This window comes from Tympanuchus pallidicinctus, unplaced genomic scaffold, assembly GCF_026119805.1.
Source record: "Tympanuchus pallidicinctus isolate F22 unplaced genomic scaffold, pur_lepc_1.0 scaffold3, whole genome shotgun sequence".
NCBI classification, from domain to species: Eukaryota; Metazoa; Chordata; class Aves; order Galliformes; family Phasianidae; genus Tympanuchus; species Tympanuchus pallidicinctus.
Genome location: NW_026294747.1, coordinates 10,706,733 through 10,731,763, shown reverse-complemented (window position 1 = coordinate 10,731,763; position 25,031 = coordinate 10,706,733). Strand labels below are relative to the sequence as shown.

The window sequence follows — 25,031 nt, the reverse complement described above, 5'->3', positions numbered from 1 at the left end:
TGATGATTGAAAGCAATTCTATAGCGCTTGTGATATTATTTCTGGATGTCAGGTAGTGCATTGAAATTTTTATCTAACTAGAAAGATAAATTATTTTGCATGCAATAGGACAGTGTTTTGATTCAAAGAACATTCAAGTATATGCTTGGCTTGACTTTATTAGAACTACTGACAACTGTCATGTTATGTACAGGTAAAGGTCGGAAATATCACGTACTCAGTTTTAGTAGTTGGAGCATTAAATTGTTTACATTTCAAATTAAAACAATAAAACAGTTCCCTAAAAGTGTGCAGAGTATAGTGCATAATGTGCTGAATTTACTTTAGGAAAAGTCAAGCGGTTTTTCATTTTTGCATTTGTTACACTTTTCATTATTTTTATTTTGACATTGTGTAGTTCAGTTTTGTTTACAAATGTCCAACGTTCTGGGCTGAATTGTGTTTGAATAGGATTGATCATCACTTGAATTCTGCACAAAGGCTTTGTAGCATACGTTCATCTCTAAACCTGTAGACGTTTTATTCCTTTCCCTTATTTTAAAATTTCTATTGTTTTTTTTATAAAACAAATTCTGAGGAGTTTTAAAATCAGTTCTGTATATTGACACTTTTTTTTTTTTTTTTTTCCCCCCAAAAGTAGGAGCATTAACATGCTCTAAATTGTTAAATTTTTTTCCTTGGGCAAGAAGGAATCAGGTATGCATGCTGATTAACATACTCCAGTCATTAACATGTGATTATGTGGGCTGCATATTGAGCACCTGCCAAAAGATAAAATCCAACACTTTACTACATCTGTGCAAAGACTTTTTGCATTTCTTTTGTACTTTGACAGCTCAAGAAAAAACAGACTTTGGTATCTCTGTCCAGCATAATAAAACTGTGTACATAACATGTCTTAATGGAGGAAGGAAAGATACTACTTATATTTATTTTAATCTTTGAGGCCATGAAAAATCCAGTGACCGAGACTTACAGAGCACCAAGTGTAATATGAATCTCCTAATGTAGTGTATCACTGACATTCATATACAGTTTACAACATTCCTGCATGTTTATAAGGATTATCTGTTCTGGGGTTCAGCCAATGTTATTCTAATTCACAACAGTTTTATGTGATACCTTTATGTCTCATAAATGTCTTGTTTTTATTTCAATCTTCCAAATGTTTCATCAGTGTTTACCTTAAAGAAATACAAGTACTCTTTGCAGCAGGCTGGTTTCCTGCATGCATTCCTCTGCAAATGCTAACAGGGAAACATAAAACATGTAATAGATGTCATGTAACTGTATACAGAGAAGGATTTCCATGTGCATTTGATATTGCTAAAAACATAAATACAAATTTTATTCTGATATTTCTAATAGATCTAGCTGTAAGTTGGATAGCTATGAAGACCTAATAGGAAGAAGTTGGATATATACAAAGTGGTCTGGAATATCCAAGCCACACAGTCCTTGTTTGATTTGGCAGCTTCTGGCAGCATACATCATAAAGTATGTGTCTTTATTTACTGAAAAGGTAAACAGTGCTAATCAGCTGGGACTAATCACAATGCATCTTTAGTTTCAATTTAGATGAGAATATAAATCTAAATACTCATTCTACAAATGGTTCTTCCATTACATTTTACTTAGTGTGAGCATTTAACCAAAATCCAGGGCACAAAGTCTCAATACTGTTGTGTTTTATTGCCCAGCCTAAACACAGGGAGCTAAAGCATATGGTATTTGGATGATTAAAAAAATACTCAGCATTTAACTCTTAAGAAAGTACAGAGTTTTGTGCATATAATTTGATAGCAAATTGTATGCTGTATAAAAATGACCGATCAACTTATTTATCTAATAATTTTGAGGTGATTTTTTGTTCTGAAATGGGAGCAAAATGTCTGTCAATGTTTTTCATAGCCTTTCTTATTTGTAAAGAGAAGGTTTTTAAATTGTAACCTTCTTTTCAGAAATCTCTCTACCGAAAACTTGGAGTCTGGATTCTCCAGATGCTCCAGCAGCTCAGTTTGAAGGGATTGCAGTGATTAAGTTGCCGTATTATACATCAAACAAAGAATTTGTGCCTATTCCAAAAAAGGTATCTAGTCTTGCACTGACCTGTTCATAAGGTCATGTTCATATTGCATATGCCTGATTATCTTGTCATCCCATTTTTAAACCTTTTACCTAAGTAAGTGTTATCTTTTTTTCTTCTTTTAATTCTTCAGTATATCCTTACTTGGGCTAGAGCTAATGTTTGCTGTTGTATAAGTTCTTAATGAGTTCTAGATAAGCATAAATGGTGAAATGCAAGCTGTTTAAAAGACTGCATTCAGCCTATATTCTGGCAGTGAAATCAGTGTAAGTTATATCAGAGTAAATGCTGAGTTAAAGACTTGAGGTTTTATTCCATTACTTGCCATTTACCCTCCCACTAGCATAATTTGCTGAGACTTTACAAATCATATTCTCTCGGTAGCTCATAGCAGTCATTCTCAAGCCTTGGATTTAAATAAATCTTCCTTAATAAAACTCCTATTTTTTTAAAGCAGATGTGAATTGGAAATTATCACTTAGATTTTTAATTTCTCTTAATTCTATTTAATTAAATTCCTCAAAATGGGAAACCTTTTTTAATGTAGTGATTGGAAATGATTTTGTAAACATTTGCTTTCATTATATGTTAACTCCAGACTAGTTCCAAGTGCCAGCATGCCTCTAGTACTTGGAATAAAAACCACTCTGGATATCCAACTTTCCTGGGGTGTTTACATGTGTCCCATTCAATACAGAGACAGATAAATATCCCTTTATAACAGAAAAGCCTCATCCACATAGAAATAAGCAATTCAGCTAACACATTTTATGTTAGTAATATTTGCTTTCTGCTTCTTCTTGGCCATTCATCCTGCGAATTCAGTCGAACTCTTACAGAAACAGCTTTCTCTCTGGCTATTAAGTAGGATTACAGTTGTCAGCTTTCAATCAAAGTTTGACGGCAGTTTTTCTTACTTTGCTGACTATAACACAATGACCCTGCCTTTGTACAGCCCACAGTTTCAGGTCCCAAGTTTTCCTCTTTTCTCAATTTCAGAGAGCAGCTCTGAGGCAGAAGCTATGCTGCCTACCCAGAGTGACACTGAAAAGAGTCAGTGATGTCTCATTATTAAAATCCACAGCCTCGTGTACTCCTGCATCTGAGGCTCCCAACAGAGGATTGATTCTCTTCAACCGACTGTTGATCTGTGCTTAACCCTTCCAAAGAGAGACCTGTCCCACACTCAACTGCAGAGTGCCTCCTATCAGTCCTTAAATGTAGGGATCATTTGTGCTTAGGGTATTTGGGGGAAGAAGAAAGAATATTTACTCGTGTTCTAGCCTACAGTCTGTCATCTATGGAACTGTTATTTTATGTGTTTGCTCTGTTTTGCAAGTGAAAAGGCTTGAAAAAAGTTGTCACAGGTTGGGTCATGGTTTGGTGTGCAGATATTACTATAAACATCAGCTTCTTGATATGAAAAATAAAGGTCAACTTTTAATACCCTTATTTATATGGATTACCGCAGGACTCCCTCATTTGCACTGTTAAAACTAATGGACCCACTAGAGGAAAATGGAGCTACTTGAGCTGTTAAAATCTAAATACACAAAAAATGTAGTTTATTGTTAGTGTAAAAGTAGTGATTATTTGTTCAATCCCCTTTTAACAGAAATAACTAAAAAAAAAAAAACAAAACCAAAACCAAAACAAACAAACAAAAAAAACCAGAACAACTCATAAGATTTTCCTTCTTCTGCAGAGAAACTAGGCAGCTCTCTTTTTAAAGAATCTTACCAGTGTAACATTTGAAACAGTGAATGTTCATGTTAAAATATCATTGTGTCAGAGCAAGGGATGTGTCAAAATATTTATACATGTTATCTTAATGTAACTATAACAGAAGAAAATAACATACATTTGGACAGAGAGGGTCCCCAACTTTATTTGAGGGTCCCCAACTTCATTTGGCTTTTGTTTGTAATTGTTGAGAATTATTTCTGCCATTAGTAAAACTGTATTTAAACCATTCACAGAAATGCTGAAGGAATGGCCAGTTGGCCTCTTGTAGTCTGCCCCACACAGCCTGGAAAACTGATAAAGCCATTTATGTTGAAACAGCCATATTCAAAGCAACATTGTGCTTGGTTAAAAAAGAATGCTGCCACTAATAAAAAGGTCAAGGATGAATGGAAAACTTTGACCATATCGCATTGGAAATGCTCATGTTTTCTCATTTAAATATGACTAGGTGGTAAGTGGGGTCTTAGAACTAAGTAAAAGCATGATTTCTTGCATTGGCTGCATATTCCTGTGTGAACTGTTCATGGTATTGTAGTAGTCATGCATTACACATCTGATTTTTTGTTGCTTTTTTTAAGATTTTTTCCCCCCATTATCTTAAATTTTAATGCCTATAAATAGGTATTTAATCTGTTATAGTAAGGACATTTTAACCAAACACACAAAGCACAGTGTGTTGAATAATCTGCAATAAAATTTTGACTGTGCTAATGGGCTGGCATGGAAATGCATACAGGGAGAATGTCCTTTACCTTGTTATTAAATGCACACATTTCAAAAATAGATTCAGATTTTGTCCCTTCTGGATAGTAAGCAGCTGGAATAGTGGTCCAGGCTGAGTTTCTGGTTTAGCTGCTGGACAGTAAGATTTTCAATTTCAGTCATCTTTGGAGGGAAATACCTTGCAACTTGAAACATATTTAAATCTGACTCAGAACAGCAAAGGAGAAGGCTAGAGATATAAAATCATACATTTTGTTTCTTTGGCAGTCAGATTCATCTCTAATTTTGTATCATAATCTGTTTCCAAATTTTTTTTTATTCATTTCAGTTATTAATGGTGGCTAGTCTTGAAATGCCACCACTGCGGTAGGCAAATAAAAACCTTTGGACTCCAGATCTTCCATTGAGGATATCTGATGTGTTAATGCAAAAGGAGAAGCAACCAGCTTGTAGGGAAGACAACACACAAAGTCTACTGAGGATATCTGGACCATAAAGATATACTTCCTGTTGGGATAGGAGGTTACCTACATGCAGCTTTTGAATGTCTACGCAGACAAATTTGTGATGATCGGGCCTGCATCTGATGTATGGAATATTTGCACTTTTGGTTATGTGGTGGATGCTGAAACACAGAGATAATGTGAATTCCTCCATGAAAGACCAGATGATCCACTAAGAAAATTAAAATCTTCATGACTTTGCTGTAACCTTTAGTTTTGAACAGATAGAATATTGCAGTAACAAACTGCCACTCAAATCTAGACAACAGAATGAACGTTTGTCTTGTTCCTCTGTATTTTGATCTGTTTGTTTTGCCATGAATGTGAGTTTAATATAATCTTGGAATGAAAAAGGAAACTACTAATTGCAGATATATAGTAGTAAAAATATCTATTTTGATTGGGTAGCTATAAAATTCATTGCATATAAAACTTCATTTTTGCTGCATTTTATTTGTAGAAATTATTTCCTTTCTTGTAGGTAATTGTAGACAACTGATTTATATTTTCTCTAGTTGAGTTCTGCTTTTATTGGATGAAATACTTTACTAATTTACCCTGGACTGGTCTACAGTTTTTCCATTTGCCCATTTAAACCCTTGAATGCCTTTCAGTTTTTGCAGTTCTCCTGTTAAACCACCTACCACTCTTTTTAACCATTTCTGATTTCAAAAAGTATGGGGCCAAACAGCCATCCTTGCTGGGTTTCTGAAAGTACCAGTTTACTCACAAAACTGGTAATATAAGATACTCATTTAGTTGAACGGATCTCATTCTTTTGGAGAGCATCATTTTGCATTAATTTCATGATGTTTGTGATATTCACAGAGCTTAAATTTATCTCATCTCTGTTCCGGACATTTCAGACTTTGGGCAAGGAAATGAAATGTGAGTGTGCTTCCTAACGGAGTTGGGACTTTAAAAGTCTTGCATTAGCAGTGAAGGAGTTTTGTGCTGCACCACGTACGCATCTGGAGAAGTGAGAGGACAGGTTATCAGGAGAAAGAACATTCAGTCATTTCTATTTGCTCCACAGATTCTTCTTTGTCTTTGGCTAAAACAATAGATTTAGTGTTCCTTGCTGAGAAGTGAGCCTAGTGGGTACGTTTCTTGTACTGTAAGAGGATGTTGGTTTCTTGAGAACAAAGTCCTTCCAAATTATTTAAGATGCTTTTATATTGTGGCCTTCAAATGTGTAAAATGCCACGTGACATAATGTTCTTCATTAAGGAAATGTATTATGGAAAATTCATGTGTTAAATTAGAAAAATATTAGAAAATGGTTTCTCATCTTTGTTACGATTTCTACCAAGTTTTAAGAAAAGTTCAAAGCAGTTTCCAGAATATATCAAAGTTAAGAAAATCTTCCTTTTCTAAAAGAAAATAATTCAGCATTGTACCAAGTTCATCTGAGCTATCTTTTTTCTGTGTGGCATCTGAATCTATATTGAATATGTGTGGCTGGGATGAAAATTTGTTCAGGGTTTAACTGCTGAAATGATGAAGTTAAAGATTTTGTTCCGTGTCACCTCTCCGTCTGGGCTTACGTAATTTTCTCCATAACTACTATGTTGGCAGGGGTGCTGTTGCTTCTCAGATGCTACAGCATCATCTTAGTGAATAAATACATTTTCAGCTTCAGTAGCAAATGCTACCTTCTTCACCAGTGGCACCAATAGTACTGTGCAGATCACATATTGCTGTGCTTGATGACGATTGGTTGCCACTGCCTTCTGTGCAGTTCACAGCCCTTAGTTACCACACTTGCTCATGGTTAGTGAGCACTTTCTGCTATATTGCACAAGCTATTCATAATTCCTTCACTTCATGACTGAAGCTAAAATTTATGTATGACATTGCTGCCAGTGGTTAATGCTTTCTAATCCATCTTTCTTGAGACCTTGTTTCACCTGAGTCTTTTCCCAACATGTGTTTCTTCTGCACTGTAAATGGGTAATTCTCAGCTCATATTACTAGGAATATTATCGTGCCCTGTGGGTAGAATGCTTTTTGATAGAACTATTAATTTCTCTCTTAATTCTTAAATATAATGCTGCTCTTATTCTAAGTCTTTATTTAGAAGAAAATATGTTTTATGCCACTGAATATATGCACTGTCATTACTAGGCTTTTAGTGAACAAAAAAGCTTGATTTTTTTTTGCCCCGATTTTTTAGCATTTCAGATTTGATATCGTTAAAAATTGTAATTAGAGTAATTAGAATAATTTTGGAAAGAGAACTGTGTAAGAAATTCCTGTGGTTGATTTTTTTAAGGGCAAACAGAAGGATTTGTTCCTTTTTAGCTAAATCCAGCAAATATCTGTGGTTGTGAGGATGAGACAGAAAATTTCCTGTGTGGCCCAACTTTTGGGTGATACTGCAAAACAGAAGAAATTTGGACTCTGTTGACTGCTTTTTGATTATGTCTATTGTAAGAGATGTTATCTCTTGGCAAAGGAGATGAACTGTTTTCTTCACTTTTTATTATATTATGTAACTTCCTTCTATTTTGACTACAAAATACATTTTCTCATACGCGTAATCCTAGTACATATATTTCAGCATACACTACTTGTTCTGATGTAAACTCATCTGTTTCCTCATTCTTGTCGATATTAGTCTAAAAAGTAACATCTGCTTTTGTATATGAGAAGCAATAATAACCATCACTCTCTAAGAAAAGTATGTAATCTGAAGAGCAGTAAATGAGCACGGATGGATAGTAAGCTTTGTTTAACTGTGAAGCGTATTCAAATGTTTTTCTTGTTTCTAAGTCATTATTGGCCTAACTTTTCAAATTTTAAAGTTATGCTGTTTTCCATTAGCCTAAGATCTATCCAGGAATTATTTGTCCTTGCCTGTATTTTCTCTCAAGATGCTACCTGTAATGCCTTTACTTGAGTCACTTAAGAAATCTGCAAATGCTTGACACATTCATCAAATTAATGTTGAAGTGGCTTGTTTCTGACAAGCACAACCCTTGATGAGGAGTATCTCAGGCATGAAACACAATAGTAAGAACCCTGGAGAGGACTGGCCTTAAATAAAAGAGTCCCTGTGAAGCACTGAAGCTGAGAATTTCAAGGAGTAATACACATTTTAGAAAATAGAAGATCTATATTGTCTCTTTAGAATAACAGATTAATTATCTAATGCTTTCCATTGTTACCTGTTTCCGATTCTTCTCATGTTAGGACAATAGCCTACACTTTCTCATTGCGTTGTTTCTTTGCAGGAATCGGAGAGTAATAAGTTATGTTCCCTATATTCCTTCCGAAATACCTCTACCTCACCACACAAGCCTGACGAAGGAAGTCGTGACCGGAGTGAGCTAATGACCAGTGTTAATTTTGGAACGCCAGAACGCCGCAAAGGAAGCCTTGCAGATGTGGTGGACACACTGAAGCAGAAGAAACTAGAAGAAATGACCAGGACTGAGCAAGAAGGTATGTGGTGAATATGACTGACATTGTTTTCCCACCCCCTACAGATTTTATGGTATAAAGAATGTGTTGGGTATCAAGAGCCAGAAAATTGCATAATTGGCAAAGGCTAGGATAAAGTTATTCACAGGTTACCATGGCAATGGTAGTTTGAGATCCATTAGGGATTTAAGACAAATACGTCTGTTTTATAAAACTTTCTAAATTGCGTTGGTTGTCTGTGAGTAAAAGCAAGAATGTTGGTTTAGTTGAAAACTCATTCTTACTTGAGAAGTTATGATGAATTTTTAACTGCTTGTAGAGTCGTGAGGGATGTTCTTCAGTGGAATTTGTTCTTTTTCTTTTAAAAGACGAATGTTTATTTTAAACAATAGGAACAAATAAAACATAAGCTATTTTATTTTGCTTTAGAAAGACTCATGTTTCATCACCTTAATGACCCAGTATCTCTGGCTAGGAGAATGGGAAACAGCTTTAAGTGTTCTAGTTCTGACCTATATATCTAGATAAGCAGCTGAAGAAATCTTTTTTTTTTTTTTTTTTTTTTTTAACAGTCTGCTCAGATATTGTTACATGTGTTAAAAAAGAGATAAAAATGAGGACAAATCTTGAAGCTGCAAGGCAGTTTATATATTCAATCCTTACTCAGATATTTTCATTGGCTATGTGAGGGCTTTCTTCTTTGATGGTTACTAAAGTGAACTGGAGAATGAATTTATCTGTATATACATGCACAAGGTCAGGGTCAAACAAGACATTCTTTCACAATGTCAAGTAGAATGAAGTCTTGTTTACTTCTGTAACAGCATCTTATGGTCTGTAAGCTCATACACAAATTTGAACCAGGGAAGGTGTGGGAGCAGAAGGCTTTGAAACAGATATAGAAATATGAGGATATGTCTATTCTTTTGCCAGTGTTGTTTTGTGGCATTAAAAATAACCCAGGAGGAATATTTGTAGTGCAATAGATCCCAAGGTAGTAGAAGTTTGTGATCTCTGTTTTTCTTTGAAATATGAATGAGTTCAAAATGGTTTTTGCTCCTGACTTTCATGATGTGGTCACAGTCTTCCAGCAGTGTATGTTAGGATCCCTTGGCTCCATTTAGTAAAGTGGATTTCAATTAAAATTGATGCTGAAACAATAATAAGTATAAATATGGAATAAAATCATGTAGAGATGGAAGTAGGCTTTCAAATTTCTTGGCACAATTGTTAAATGCCAGCACATAGATGAATGTGTTCTATAGGTGTCCTTTCTGAAGCTGGTGAAACATCTCTAAGGAGAGAATGTCCCAGATTCTTTACTACCATCTGTCTGTTTTCAGCTGTAAAGATCACTCTTTTAAAAATTGCTTTCTTAGATTTGGTGGTTAGACTACGAAAACTATTTTAAATGTTAGTTTGGCAAAGTTGTTTTTTACAGTCAGTAACAGTCGTTCAACACTCCATGCTAATCAAAGGTCTTGGCTCATACTCTGCTGCGGGTATATACGAGTTGCTGTTGATTGTAGTGACACCACAGCTAAGACTTCTCCTGGAGTATGCTGAATGGTGTGCTAATAAAAATGTACATCAGAGGGTTTAAACAGTTTGAAATCATATCTGAGGGACTCAAGCATTTTGTAGCTTATTTTTCTGTGAATTCTTGAGAGCTTTCTATGCTTCCTCAGTACTGGTATACACTGGCTGATTTAAGATTGGTATATACACAGCAAAGAGATTCCCCTCACCAAGTCTGAGCCTCTTGTACTAAATATTCTCACCAGCTGTGAAAAAGGTCATTTGTGATCTGTGAAATAATCTTGCCTTTTTTGGAGCAGAGTATGCTGGAAAATTATTGTAAAGTCTCCCTATAAGTTCAAAGATCTCCATGTTAAGTTCTTTTCATTGCACCTAGCATGTTCTTTAGAAAAAAATAGATGAACATTCATCTTACAGAAAATTATTGAACATCTGACTGGTATCATCCAAGCCAATGAGGAAAAATAAATAGTAGAAAGATTGGAATTTCTTCAGAATTTTACACTAGGTAAAATGTGTTAGGTAAAATAGGTAAAATGGTGTTACAGTTTTGTGCTTACTAGAAATATCAAAATTTTTATCTGTAACTATTTTTATATTCAGAAGTTTTTCTGAACTAAAACGAAGCAAGCTCTCCATATGTACTTGATTTGAACAAAACAAAGTTTTAAAAATAATTACTATTTTAAGACTCTGCTCTTTGTTGCAACTGTGAGTACTGCAATTGATTCTGCCTTGAGTTGGAGGAATGAGGTTTGAACTTAGAAATATGTTTTGCCGTCTAACAGTCTGTTTTAAACCACATTGCCTAATCACGCATATATAATATGATGATCTTTAACACCTATCATTTAAAATGGGTTTGTTTGAAGTACTCTTCTTCAAATGCTATGCAGCCAGTGCTGTTGAGGAGTCTTGATCTGTCACAAAATCGCTTTCCAAAATTAAAAAAGACTTTCAGAGCAAATAGAGATTTTTTGAGATAACAGAATGCAATTGATTCAATCAATGTTATGGGAAACAAGTACCTATTCCTGCGGTATGCTTCTGTTAGTTTTGTGGGGCTTGAGATCGTGCGTCATTCCTTTGAATAAAAGGATAGTTTGTGTTAGCATTTTGTAGGGAGGAGCTCCACGAACATTGGCGTAGCTGTGGGAAATGAGCAAACATGAGGTCGTATGTCAATTTGATTGTACACTTTGAAGTGGAAGAAGAAGTCAAGAATTGTAGTCATCTGCTCTAACCCCTACAAGAGCACAGCAGCAAGTCTCTTTCAATCATAGTTATGGAAGTTTCTAGTCCATCTGTAAGGTCTGAATATAATATGAATTGCTAGTGAAACAAGCAAACTGTGGTACACCTTTAGATACTACGGGTCTCTTATGCTCTCTGTTCTACCTCATAACGTTGGAGAAAGAAATACATACTGAAAGACTTTATCCTGTCTAAACAGATATATTTAATCAGAGTCCTTTAGCTTCTGAAAATAAGTTGTCTAATGAGAATTTTATCTGAGCAGCTGTGACTGAGGAGGTCAACAGGCATTGCCTAAGAGAATATGGCCCAGCTGGTTAAATCTGGTTGTTGTAGTGATTTAAATGGTCAAGTGCTGCTTATAATCCAGGACCGTCTGTTTGTAAAGGAAAGAGTGAGTGCTTCAGCATAATGTACAGCTGTTTTAATCTCTCTTTAATAATAGTGCTTCAGCCAGTGTCATGTCTTGTGGGTAATAATGTGAATATGGGCGCCTCACACGAGCTGTGTATACCTTAGGTCAATTTTTAGCATTTGTTGTAGTTTGAACAGAAACCATCTACATCTCAGGATAAACGATATTTTTATGGCCTAGTGCACTAAGGGAATACCAAATCCTAATATGTAATTACTTGGAAATTAGAAAGTTGATAAGAAAATAGTAACTATTAGAAAAAAGCAAAACAAAACAAAACATAATAGAGTTAATTTGAGTATGTAAAGGCTTTTCTGGCATATTCTCATCAAATAGGAGAAGTCAGCAATAAACAGGTATTTAATTTAATCAGCTACACTGGACTCTAGAACCTATGGGATAACTTCAGTATATACATCTCAGTAGCAGAAATAATAAGCAGAAGGATTGTTTTGCTGGCCTTTTTTCCTTGAAAGTATTCTCCAGTAAAATTAAGCATTAAATCTCTTTACAGCCCAAAGAAGAGTGTGTATTAGGTAGCATGGTCAGACCACTGCTCTCCCTTTCTCTGCCCTTCTTTCGGAATCTTGCTTATATTACTTTTGCAAGACAGATTTACATTGCCTAGTCTGCCTGGACTCAGGCTAAGAATTGGCTTCCAGACAAGTATCCTACTGTACTTCAACATAAGCCTCTATGAGCAATAATTAGTAGTACACATCTTGTCTGTAGCTAGGAGAGCAGATTTCCCCCTTTCAGATCTGGAATGCTAGGTTGGCAGGTCAGCTGGCACTTCTGGGCTGGAAACTGGGCATGTCATTTCTGCTAAGTGCTAAGCCCTCATTACTCAGGCCTGGATTCCTAATTCACTTTTGACCTTGATTCTCTGCAATGTATACAGTATCGTTTTTCAACCAAGCTCAGCTCAGAATTCTGGCACAAGCTTTTTATAAACTGCTTCCCATTCTTGTTTCCTCCTTGAAGACCATAGCTGAACATCCAGAGATCAAAGATATTTACGTATGCATGTTGGAATAATGAACATCTATATAAAGAGCAGTATATTCATAAATTCCCATCTATTCTGTGTCATGTGCACCTGTTTGTACTGTCTCTCAGTGGATGGATATATGTAACTCGTTGAGATATATAATACATCTGAAGATGACTAAAATAAAAATTAAAGATTCATATGCAATATTAATTTTATATGCAATAGGGAAAACCATATAACACTACACTGTAGCAGTGGTTTTAGGACTTTCTAGTTTTACGTGGTTTGTTGCTTTCTACTTTGATCTTCATTAGCTAATAATAATCAACAACTTACTTTTACATTGACATAAACTAGATTTACACTTCCCAAAGAAAAATCTTTATTTTGTTCCAGTAAGGAATAAAGTCCAGTATACTTAAGTATTGCACACAGAAATATATACACATTTCTCCATTGAGAAATAAAGAAAATTAACTTTCTGCTTTATTTATTTGCTTATTCTGCTAAACTCCCAACCAGCTTCCAAAAAATCACTGCCCAGAAGTCCACACAATGAATAGATGACTCAGATCAAGTTAGAGGAGAGAGATGTGGCACATTTTCCTAAACGGCTGCTTTTGCTTACCTCTTTTCCATATAATTATATGCAACTCCCTCTCTCTCTTTTTTTCATTCAGTGATGTTTGTAAAATCACGCTTGTCCCTTCTTTTTCATGCAATACGTGGTTCTGTTTTAGAAAAAATGTATTTTGTTCTTACAATATTTAGGGAAGCTTTATGGATTTAAAATTTTCTGGTAGTTCATTTATTGAAATGTACTGCTAATTTCTGTGTCTTAATAGGTTAAAGTAATTTAGGAACATTAATGCAAATACAGTGGTTTCTAAGGTTAGTTCCCTGGTAACTAAAAGAAGATGCAGCCTAATTCCTTTCTGAGTTGCTTGCATATTCTGTCAAAAAAATCATTCTTCTTTGAAGCAGAAATAACTTCAAGGAACTTGTTTTAACGAAATTTATAACCTAACATATGTTTAGATCATTTTCTTTTTTTCTCCAAAAAGCAGATCACGCTTGTTTAACAGCACAGTATCTAGTTGTTAATAATTTCTCTAATATTTTTATTTATCCTTCTGGTTATATGAGAATTTATTCCTTTGTTATTATTTTCCGTCTTATATTCTTGAAGTCTTTCTAAGTAGTTTGTCATTGTTAAACACCATCCCACAATTGTTATTGAAGAAATTGGCAAATGTCATCCTTCCACCTTCTTTTCACATTTTTTTTCTGATTCTCTACACTACATACTATAGTATTCTTCACCATTTTTCTGCATGTCTCATGCTACATCTGAAAATTTCCTTTTGATTTTCTTTGTTCACAAAATGTTTTTTATGGCACAGAAATGGGGAACAGTGCGGGCTTTTACATAGGTATCATGAAGAAAGAAATCTATATGAGTAAATCAGTAGATTATGGGAACCATCTTTTTTGCTGAAATCTATTAAAATTTTCATGTCCCTTCAATTCTTGTTCTTAATACAAGATCACTGACAAAAATGTGGTGAGGGTAACGGTAGCATTTGTCATAACAGGAACTGCTAGAAGTTGAAGAGAAGTAGCTGCATGTGGACCTGTCAGGCAAAACTACCCCTTGGTTATTATCAGACAGTATCTAGATTTTGGATCTATGTCATTTTATTGAGTTTCTGGAAGGTTCTCTGTCCCAAAGCAGATTTTTTTTTTTTTTTTTGTATAAGCTTTGTACCTCCACACCTCTATAAAACTATTGCTTTTGCTATTTCACAGAGTTGATTGCAGTTAGAGTCTTGATGCAGAAGAGTCCGAAACCCAGCTCTCAGTTTTGATGATGGGGAAATCCCTTTCAGCTACAAGTCTTTAAAGTATTTTTGGTTAGACATTTTGTATCACCATTTTAAGATATTCTCATTACACTGGGGAAATGTTTTTATTCAACCTTGAATATCTGAGATAAGTAAAATACTTTCCATTAGAACAAGAGCTCCCAGCCTTTCCTCATTGCCTCTGGACTTGAGCTCTAAGCTGTCTATACTAGACAAGGATAGACTAAACTGAAACAGACTGGGATCTGCTCAATGACAGCATCTACTGATTATTCCAGCCACTTTCTCACCAGTGTATTTTCCCATGTGATTACTTTCAGGACTCACCTCATCCTTTTCTTTAATCCTACAGAACATCTCAATCCTGGATACAATTCAATGTAAATTTTTACCATGTGATAAACTCTCTCCTTGTTACCATTTTATATAACTTTCTGCAGTATACTCATCCGATTTTTGTCTCCTTTAAAGACATGGTATAAGATATGCTATCTTTATACTGTTTTTTGTCTTATGAAAATCATGAAAGCATTGTAAAGAAGCATAGCTACAAGCCAGCTTTTTCCTTAGGGCAGCAAGAAAAGCAAGTCTAGTATGAATGGGTACAAATAACACTGGGCTCTGTGGCAAAGATTATGAGTGAGTAAATAGCTGTGAAAATATGGCAAGTTGCTTCAGTTGTGCAATCTTGGCAGAAGATAAATTCAGACTCCATTGGTTTCTGATGCACTGTGACACAATGTTATGATCAGATGGTGCTTTAAAACAGGAATCGAAATACTCTTTGTAGTCATCAGATTAGCAGTAGGGACTGGGTAGATGGTAATAATGTAGTAGATGGTAATAATTCCCTTCTTTACATTGCCAACATAAACATAATAAAATGAGGGAAAGATAGGACTCAAATGTGATTGATCTAGTATGCCATTGTGTTTTTTCTTTCTGGAGGGGGAATGACCTCAGGTTTCTTTGGTGGTGAACTTTAGTTTTTGTTAGTCTTATCTGCTTTGCCATTCCTGCTGTTTAGCAACAGGACCTAAAAGTGCTTTAAGTGCTTGTGACTGGGGTAATGAATGAAAATATCTTTCCAGCACTGAGAGTATTGCATTAGACTGAATAGTCACCTTACTTGTAAAAGCACTATTAGAGAGGGGCAGCTGTAAGTAAGGATAACGATTTGTGTCCAGTGCTTATTTACTGAAAATTGTAAATGTATTATTTATTGAGAGCTCTCCAGACAGTGCTTGTCAGAATAAAAATGTCAACTCTAAGCAAAATGTTATAATACATAATAAAAATGCTAGGTACGCACTTTAGAGATACAGCTAATTAGATCTGCTTTTCTTAAAGAAATGACAGTAAAAATGCTCGGCAGCATATACATTTTAAATGCTGATATATTCCTCGTTCTACTATATAGTATTTGGTTTAGATACCTTATCATTACTTAAAAATAATGTTGACAACTTTATTTGGCCGCCACAAGAGAGACTGAGGCATCCGCTACCTGGCTGCACGAGGCAGCCCTGTGCTCAGGCTGTCTCAGTTGCCTAACGGGAAGCACAGCTACTCTCACCTTGGTGTTTTAGTCTGAAACTCCAAGATGCCACTTTCATGAGGGAAACCTGCCTCCACTGGAAACAACAAACAATTAGTAAGATTAGTCTTCAGCCGTGCTAATTAATTACAAACAAATGTTACGTAAAGGAGACTAAATCCATTCAGTGTCTCTGTTACTTTTGTGTATTAAGTGCAAATCAGCATTAGGGAGATAAAAAAATACAGTTTTTTTCCATTTCAAATAGTACTCTACACCATTTCTGTATCCTACAGTTGTTTTTATTTTCCATGAAATTTCTGATGGGAAGAATCTGGACTATAAAAAAAAAAAGAAAAAAAAAGAAAAAAGGAGGAGTGCAGAGTGGCTGAGGAAGACTGGCACCTCTGGCCACTGCCTTGGTCTAGGCTGCACACAGGACAGTGTCACCTACAGTAGGTTGCTCCTACTGTTCTCCTAAGTCCGGGTCCCAGCAATTTGGGGGTATCTGCAAGAATGGAAATGCCACAGCTTCTCTGGCAAACTGCTCAGGGTTAGACCACCCTTGCAATAAGAAAAATTTGTCTCATGTTTAAATGGAATTTCCTGTATGTTCAGTTCATTTATTCCCGTGATCTCTTGAACTGTCACTGGGTACCACTGAAGAGAGCGTGGGTCCACTTTCTTTACTCCTGTCTTCAGGTAGTTTCATTTATAAGATAGCCTGGAGCCAGCTCTTCTCTCGGCTAAATGCTCTCAGTCTCTCCTTGAGTCATCTCCTATGAGGGATGATCCAATCATCTGGCCATCTTTGCAGCCTTTGCTGGGTCCCAGTGCTGTTTGTACTGGGGAGCCCAGAGCTGGGCGAAGCACTTAGGTGTGGTCTTGGACATGGTCTATTTTAAAGCCAATAGGTCTGTACTTTAGGACTTCTCTGGCAGATTTAAAGCCCACAGGGTTTTGTCCTGAGCTTCCAAAGTGTTATATTCAAGCCCTGTGTTCGTATGTAACTTGCATGTAATTCAAATCCTAGTCCTGCGTATGTGCTTTCACTTGCAAAAACAGGAAGTGCAAGGTACAAATCAGGAACAAAATGCAATTCTGTGTTCTAAACGACACGATTCTTATGATTTGTAAAAGTATTTTGGATTGTGACGAATCCTTTTAATCTCCATTTACATGTAGGTTGCTTTGAAACTAGTTCCTACTGTTTATTTCCATGAAAACTACAATAGATAGAGACCACAATAACACTATTTGATAAATTCTTAACTACAGAACACTTTTTCAAGGCAGTCACCACCATTAGCTGTACTTTCTCACCAGTGATGAAGAAGAACCTGCATGCCATGTTTGTAAAAATCTGCACCAGCAGAGGTGACCCACTGTCACTATTGGTACTGCTGAATTGCAACACTCACCACCACTGTGCTCACATCCATGGGTTGGTCTCCAAAGGCATTCAGCAAGGGTTGATAAATGTCGATAGGTGCCATTTTTTTTGTGCTTGGAGGAATTCAGTGATACACCTTTGTTTCATCTGCACTTCCATGTCAGATGCCATTTTGTCAGGCTGCCTTTCTCTGCCATCTGTTACATGACAACAACATGTAATGGGATATTTTTGGGAAGGTTCAACCTCTGCTGCTGTACCACCAACATCCGCCTCTGATGCATGGACCAATGTAATGAAACAGGAGGCGTTACTTTCAGAAAAGCCCTTGCATTATGGCATCTTCCTCATTTAGAGATTGGCACATGGATCTCCAAAATGAATCAAGACTTAATCATTACACGTCAGAACCTTCCTCCTTTGCTATGTGTTTAATAACATAAAGAACTGTGTTGCTAGAGTTCAGATTGTGAGATCCATGAAGAGGAATGCAGCAGCCCTTGTTAAATACAGTCATAAGGACAAGTTCTGTGTAAACATCTGCAGGTAGCTCCTGTTCACACTGCTCTATCCCAATTGGCAGTACCCATTACAGTCTGTTTCTGTCCTGAGTCCACACTAGCATGGGCTGCCAATCAGTAAAGCAGTGCCAAAATATCTCGTTCTACAACATAGCATTTTGGAATGTGTCTAATAGCTGTTTTCTTTTATTAATCATAATATATTTTTAGTTTTACTTACATAGGTGCCCAGAGTTCCTGGGCAAAGTGCCCTATTTATGAATTCCTGTTTATTTTCATCTTCCTTTTTATTAACTGTTTTACTTAATGCTTTACATAACCATTTGCCATATTTTGAGATGAAGCGATAATGCACTGCTGCCTGCTCATGTTTCTTAAAGAACTTGATGTGACATCACCTTCTATGGTGAATCATGATCGTCACTGAACCTAAAAAAAAACAACAAAAAAGCAACCACCCATATTGAATACTCCTCTGTCTTTTGTTGGAAAATGTTGAAGCAAGCAGGCTTTTTCTCCCATCTGGAGGAACTCTGAGCACACCAGTCTGGAGAGCCTGAAATGGCACCAAAAAATTGGAGAGCGAATTTCTCGTTAGTCTAACAAACACTCCAGGACTGAATTCTGCTTGCATTTGCAATTGTGCTGTGTGTAATAGGGGTTATGCGTGAAGGCAGGGCTCTGATCTTTCTACTCTTTCTTCAAATTTACCTGTGTTTTTCCTGTTTAAAAGGGCACTCTGTACTTTAAATATATAACAAGCAAGATTGCTTTTAAATAGTTACAGTGAAACAATAACTAACATGTTTAGTTAGAGGTTTTGTAAATTGTCAGATCTTGTCATAGTGAAAAATAAATATTGAACCACATTCATTCCTGAGGTGACTCAATTAATTAATTGCAGTGGAATTACTGCAGGAGTCATTCTGAGAAAAATCTGGTATCATGATTTTAACATTTTTCGCAGAACTTTGAATAGCCCCGAAGTGATTTTATAGATGTGGCATGCACATGCGTTACTAATTGAAATAAGCTTCCTTTGCTTCAGTTTCCTTTGCGGACTGTTTGTATTTTTAGCTGCTTAAATGCAGCTTTATTAGTGGGTTTTGTTATATCTTCAGCGATGCCAGCAATTAATAATGTAGCCGGAGCATCAGTTCTTCCACGTTTCGGTGTATCTATCTTGTTTGCCTGATAGGAGTCAAAAACACATCGAGTCTGCTGCCTTTCAGCATCTGTGTATCCTGTAACACAGCAGACAGTGACCGGACACATAACCTCAAAAATCAAACCAATTTGTTAATGAACTAATACGGCAATATAATAAGCATCTCTATTCAGTCATTTCCCCCAGCTTTCAGTTATCCTTTTTAGCAAGAGCAGCTAGTGCTGTATCAACAAATTATTTGATGACAATAATTTGGCTGATGAGAATAGAAGGAAAAAGGCCCAATCTAATTAGCAAAGACTGTATATTAGGTGGTGAAGCGTGGCTAATATTTTATTTTTTATTGTCAAACTGCAATTTGCAACTTTCTGTAGTTAATGATTTTTATGTCTCCCCCTCCCGCTCCGAGCTCTGTAAATCATGGAAAAAAAGGCCAAGAAGAGACTACAGGACTTGAAGCACAGTGGCCCTGAAGTGATGGGAAAATGGCCAAGGTGTCACAGCTAATTTCTGACCCTGCTTTATGAGTTCTGCTGTTCCTTATTCCCCTTGTCAGTCTGTGAATCCCTGAGGCTGTACAAACTGGCCTAACATCACTCAGCTCCGGTTTTATATCCTCTTTTAATAATGTTGAGTCTATTCTGTCCAACTTTGATTCAGACAACCTGCTTGTCTTGAAAAAGTGATATATTTAATCAGTGGCTCTGTCTCCAGCATAGCTCCCACTGCGTGAGACTAGAGCCAAAGAGTAGTGCAGTGGCCTGTCACTTCTGTTTGAATAGGTAATGTGGAGCCGCTCAGCCGAGGAGACAGGAGCTGGAACTGCTTGTTAGGACACATGATCAAAAGCCACTCTCTGCTTTCTGCCAATCAAGCCTCATGTCGCCTTGTGGGGCAGACATTAAATAGATTTTTCTGCCGTACGCTGTGGGCACTTTGCCAGTTTGACATGTGAACTGTTACAAAAGATACCAGAGTTTCCACTGCTTGCTGACTGCGTTTAAATATTACCAAGCCCTTGCTGTCCAAAGTAGAATATTTTAAATAATGGATTATGATAAATTTCCAGTTCTCTGAGACAGTCTCGTCCTGCTCTCAGCAGTTCAAAGATGTTTTGAAAACCAAAACTTTAAGTTGGTTTCTGGAAAGAAACAAGCAAACAAAAACTGTTGAACGGCCCAATGGCAAATAGATTTGAACAACACGATTATTGTCTGAGAAGTCTGGTGAGTTGTCTGCTTTCACTGGTGTCCTTGGGAATATTGCTTCTATTTTTGGTCTTTTTACATTATTTAATTGGATTTTCTTAGTTGAGATCATAGCACAATTTTATTATAATGCCGATGTGGAGGGATATTATACTGACTTGTTTTGTAAATGAGGTTGAATTTATTTATTGTGTTTATTGGCTGCCGGTGCAAATGTAACAGTCTTGAAATGGCTCTGTGGTTGTTTTCAGTTATACTTTCCCTTGTTTTTTCCTCTTTGTCTATTACCCTTCACAACCACCTCAGCTCTTGTGCCCATGGCAACAACACTCAGTGGTGGAGGCTAACAAAGATGACATTTAGGCTTTGCCTAAGTAATGAATATTCTTTTGTAACTTGCAGGGCCACTGAATTTGTGCCATTTTCTAGAGGTCTCCAGTACCTAGAAAACTGCTCCTGTAAATGTGCTTGTGCTCACATTATCCAGATATTTGCTCTTTTGTGATTGCTGTTCCTGATGCGATATCTTTTTTTTCCCCTCTCTTTTATTTTTTATTTTTGAGCAAAACATTTTTATCAAAACACACCATGGCAATCTAGTGGAACTCATTTAAACAGTGAGCTACACATAAACAGCTGCTCCTTCAATAAGACATTCTTTATAATACCCTTATTACCTTCTAGTGTCTCAAATTCTGATTAGTCAACAGTGCTGATTGCTGTATGGCATTCCACTGCCCATCTTCCTTCTGCTCAGCTGCTCATGTCTTAGCTGTTATGTGATTACAACACAACTTGTGCATTGTTTCTCCAAGTTGTTCTTCATATTGTATATCTTAAAAAAAAAAAAAAAAAGAAAGAAAGAAAGAAAGCTCTTGAGGAGACGGAAAAAATTATTTTGAGTCATCAGGAATTCTCTGAAACCTTGTGGATTATTTTTGTACAACTGTAATCTTTTCAGTCTACAGCTCTGCCTCTTCTCGGAAAGATGTCTAAGTTCTTTAGATTTACTGCACGAATAATCTATAAATACATTCGACTTAAAAGAACTTTAGAATGATGATTATTAGTTATTGTGAAGTTTATAACATGGCAGAGCAGGACACTCATAAGTGCTTTGGTTTTTCTTTTTTTTTTTTTAATGAAGCAAAATACAGAAAGCTTTGGCCTCGGTTTCCTTTTACAAAAGCCAGTGGCTCCAGAAGTCAGTAAGAACAGAGCTAAGTCACGAAGAAGCAGTTTGGAAAACCCGCCCTCAGCAATGTGTCCTGAGGTCTGCTGAGGTGTGCATTGGTGTGGGAATTGTGTCCTTGGTGCTCTCGGGCTCTGTTTTCTGGCCAAAGCAACAAAACCTGAGGTTTGTTAAGGACATTAAAACATTGTCGGCTGGTTTGTTAGGTAAATAGTGCCATAGTGAGAACACCCTTGGCTGTGGCTCCGTAACCCCCCACAGCTTCCTTTGGTGCAACCCCTTAGAATCATGTCCTGGTGAGTACGAAACGCTGACACACTCAAATGCAACCCCATTAAAGGCCTTAAATCTGTCATTGTGCTCCGGAGCCTGTTCTGAAAATAGCAAAGCTCTTTTTGTAAATTAAAATCGGTGTGAATGGGAACAGATGTTGACATGCTTTACTTTATCTGCAGGGATCCCCATCGGGGGGAGAGGGTCAGTGAGGTTAGATGGTAGGAATTACTGCAAATGTGCAAAGAACAGGGTAGTCTAATATAGACATTGTCTTTGACTTTATGTGGAGCTGTAATGAGAGCCAGTGGTTACTTCTGGTTGCTGATAAGTCTGTACGTAAGGAAAGAGGATTGTGTAATATCTTTAATTCCTTGGAGAACACTGTCCCCTTTTCTATCTGTTTATACAAGGAGTGGGATGCTCTCCCTGTTTTTCAGAATTGCTTCACTCAGGTCTGGCTTCCAGGAGATCTGGAGCAATCTCAATTCCCATTTACTTTGGCATCTCCCAAGCTCAGGACCTTAGGGAAGGTGCTCAGCATACCCGAGGATAAAGCTATAGAATGTCTGTACTCAGGCTGCATTTTGGTAGTGCTCCTGGTACTCCGGCATTGCCATCTACAATTTTGGGTGAACTCTCACATTGCATTGTAGCCATCATCAACATTTGATCATTTTTGAAATAAAAAAAAATACTTATTAGGAAATATGCAACTTATTAGATAGCTTTTTCAAGTCAGTGGAAATAAATTCTTGTTAAAGAGTTTTTGTGATTAAAAAAACCCAACATAGTGCATAGGATGAATTTATTTATAAGAAGTGTAATAGTTTCCCTCAATTCCTTTTATATTTTACATTACCTTATAATTTTCTAAATCTGCATGAACAATAATGATCAATTTTGTCAGTATTATTCACACCTTTTATTAATTTAGCATAGATGAATAAATGTGAATGTTGTGAAGAGTTGATTGGGAATAGATTTTAAATCTGACAGTTAGATTACAGGGTACCTAAGAAAAAATGGCTCTTTCACTGGGTACCTAGTAATTTAATTCTTGTTTGAAATTATTATAATTTATTACAGTGTGTGGGTCCTAATGAATGTCTACTATTAAATGAAAAGGAGAAATTGAAATTATGAAATTCTTTTAACTTGTATCTTAAAAATCCTCTTAAACAATTCAGCAGATATTAATAAGCAACGGGCTTTTCTTTCCCTTTTATATGAGTACAAACAAAAACATTTTTGCTAGTACAGAATGACATAACATGAGTGCTGCTGGAAATTTTTGCTTAGAATCAGGACTGATTTAACTTTAACTGCCTTAAAATAGAATGGAACAATTTTACGTGATGAAAAATGTGTAGAATTTACTTGTTTTGGCATGTAAACCTTAACACCGAAGGCTGTCTTAAAGGAGATATCAAAGTCATGCTGTAGAAGTTGTAGTTGCTTAGAAATGCAGGTAGGTGTGTGCTGAGAAATCAAAACTTTATAGCTACTAAGGGAGTTGGAATTTACTATCCCTATATCAAATTTTCTGCTTTCCTTACTGACCTTGTGCAAAATGGGTAGGGAAACTTGGGAATATGGATAGGTATTTCCAAATAAACAGAATAACTAGGCTATGGAGACATTTCAAATACGTAAAGTACTTTTGTTAAGAGACTGAACGCTTTAGAGAAGTCTTAGATACAAATTATATCAGGTCATACTGCTGTAACTCATACAAAATGAGGCCGCCAGTAGGGTTATATCATGATTACATCTGCTTAAAGAATAGAAGGCCTCTGGCCTTCTAAATAAAAAAGGGCTTTGGAGGCAGTTCTGTTTGTAGTTACACTGTACAAGTTGGTAACGGTTGTGGTCGTTGCAGTTTACTGATTTCATACTGGTTCAAGTAAAACCAGTTTTGATCTCTGCACTATTTTTCGTGTCTCTCTGCAAGTCAGAAAAATATATTTCTAAGCTGAGCAATTCCCTATGGTTGACTGCAGTTTCTTGAATTATTTTCTCTAAGTGCCCAACAATACAATAACTCTCCTTGGTCATACTAAGTCAACATACTATGAGGAATGAAATATTACCTCTGGCTACCTGTTGCTGCCGTGCAGCTGACAGATGGAGCACCAGTTGGATACTCCATTTTCAGGTACCAAGGTAGCATTGTGTGCTTGCATCCTTTGAGATGCCTGTGTCTTTTCCTCTGTTAAAAGCATGTGTGATATTATTCCACCCTGTTTCCTGCTGTGTTGTCGGAATGGGAAAGGAAAAAAAAAAAAAAAAAAGAAAAAAGAAAAAAGATGAAAAGATGACAAAAGAAAAAAAATGAAAGTGAGGAAAGAAAGAAACAAATATGATAATAAAAGAGAAAAGAGATAAGGTGAATAATTTTTTGCATTTTCACCAAACAGATGTTTCTACCTTTAAGAGGCAATAGCTGAAGCCAGTATTTTCAAAAGCTATATGGATTTGGAAATATGCTTTTTTCCCCACCCATTCAGAATACAAAGAGCCCCAAATCACTGTATTTGAAAAAGTCATTAGGCACAAAGCACAACTTATGTTAACCATTTGTGATCTTACTGCAAACAATTGCACTATAGAATCTGATTACGTGTGAACTCTGCTATCTGGCTGATGGGATCAGTTTCATGCCAGTGGTGAAAAAATAGAGACTGAAATGATTTTTTTCTTTTCAAACCTCTAAAAATACTTGGGCCTTTCTCACCAGTTAGGAATTTTAATATGTTTACTGTTCTTCATGTAACCAATTCCACAACTGCGTTGTTACAGTTTAAATAATAGAAGTAAAATAGGAGCATACTAAAACATGAGCAGGAATATCTTTAATAACAAATATTTCAAAATATAAGTATGACTTAAGATCAGAGTCAATTTTTTCCGATTTTCAATATTTCTTAGGCAAGTTCTGGCCAATCAGACAATCAAAATTTATTTTCAGTAAAATAAGCAATATGGAATTATTTATTAAACTTGTGCTGTTGTTTCTTGTTTAAATCATAAATGAATGTGGAAATCTGAACGAGAGGAGATTAAAAGGTTTAAATAGCTTTAAAATTATATTTACAGTAGTGCAATCTGTCAGTTTTAATACTAATCTGCTTTTTTAGTTGAGATTGTACAGTTAAAAAAAAACAACAAAACACTACCACCACAAA

The 25,031-nt window shown here is 36.2% G+C and overlaps 1 protein-coding gene across 12 annotated transcripts in view; it reads left to right on the top strand.

Annotated features, from left to right (window-relative positions):
- SOX6 (SRY-box transcription factor 6) overlaps positions 1-25,031 on the top strand; it is a 372,478-nt gene that overhangs the window by 148,832 nt on the left and 198,615 nt on the right. For all 12 annotated transcript variants that reach the window (XM_052694745.1, XM_052694743.1, XM_052694742.1 and 9 more), the window contains one exon: positions 8,295-8,505. In XM_052694745.1, coding sequence (XP_052550705.1) covers positions 8,295-8,505 — 211 coding nt within the window. The remainder of the gene's footprint in view (positions 1-8,294; positions 8,506-25,031) is intronic.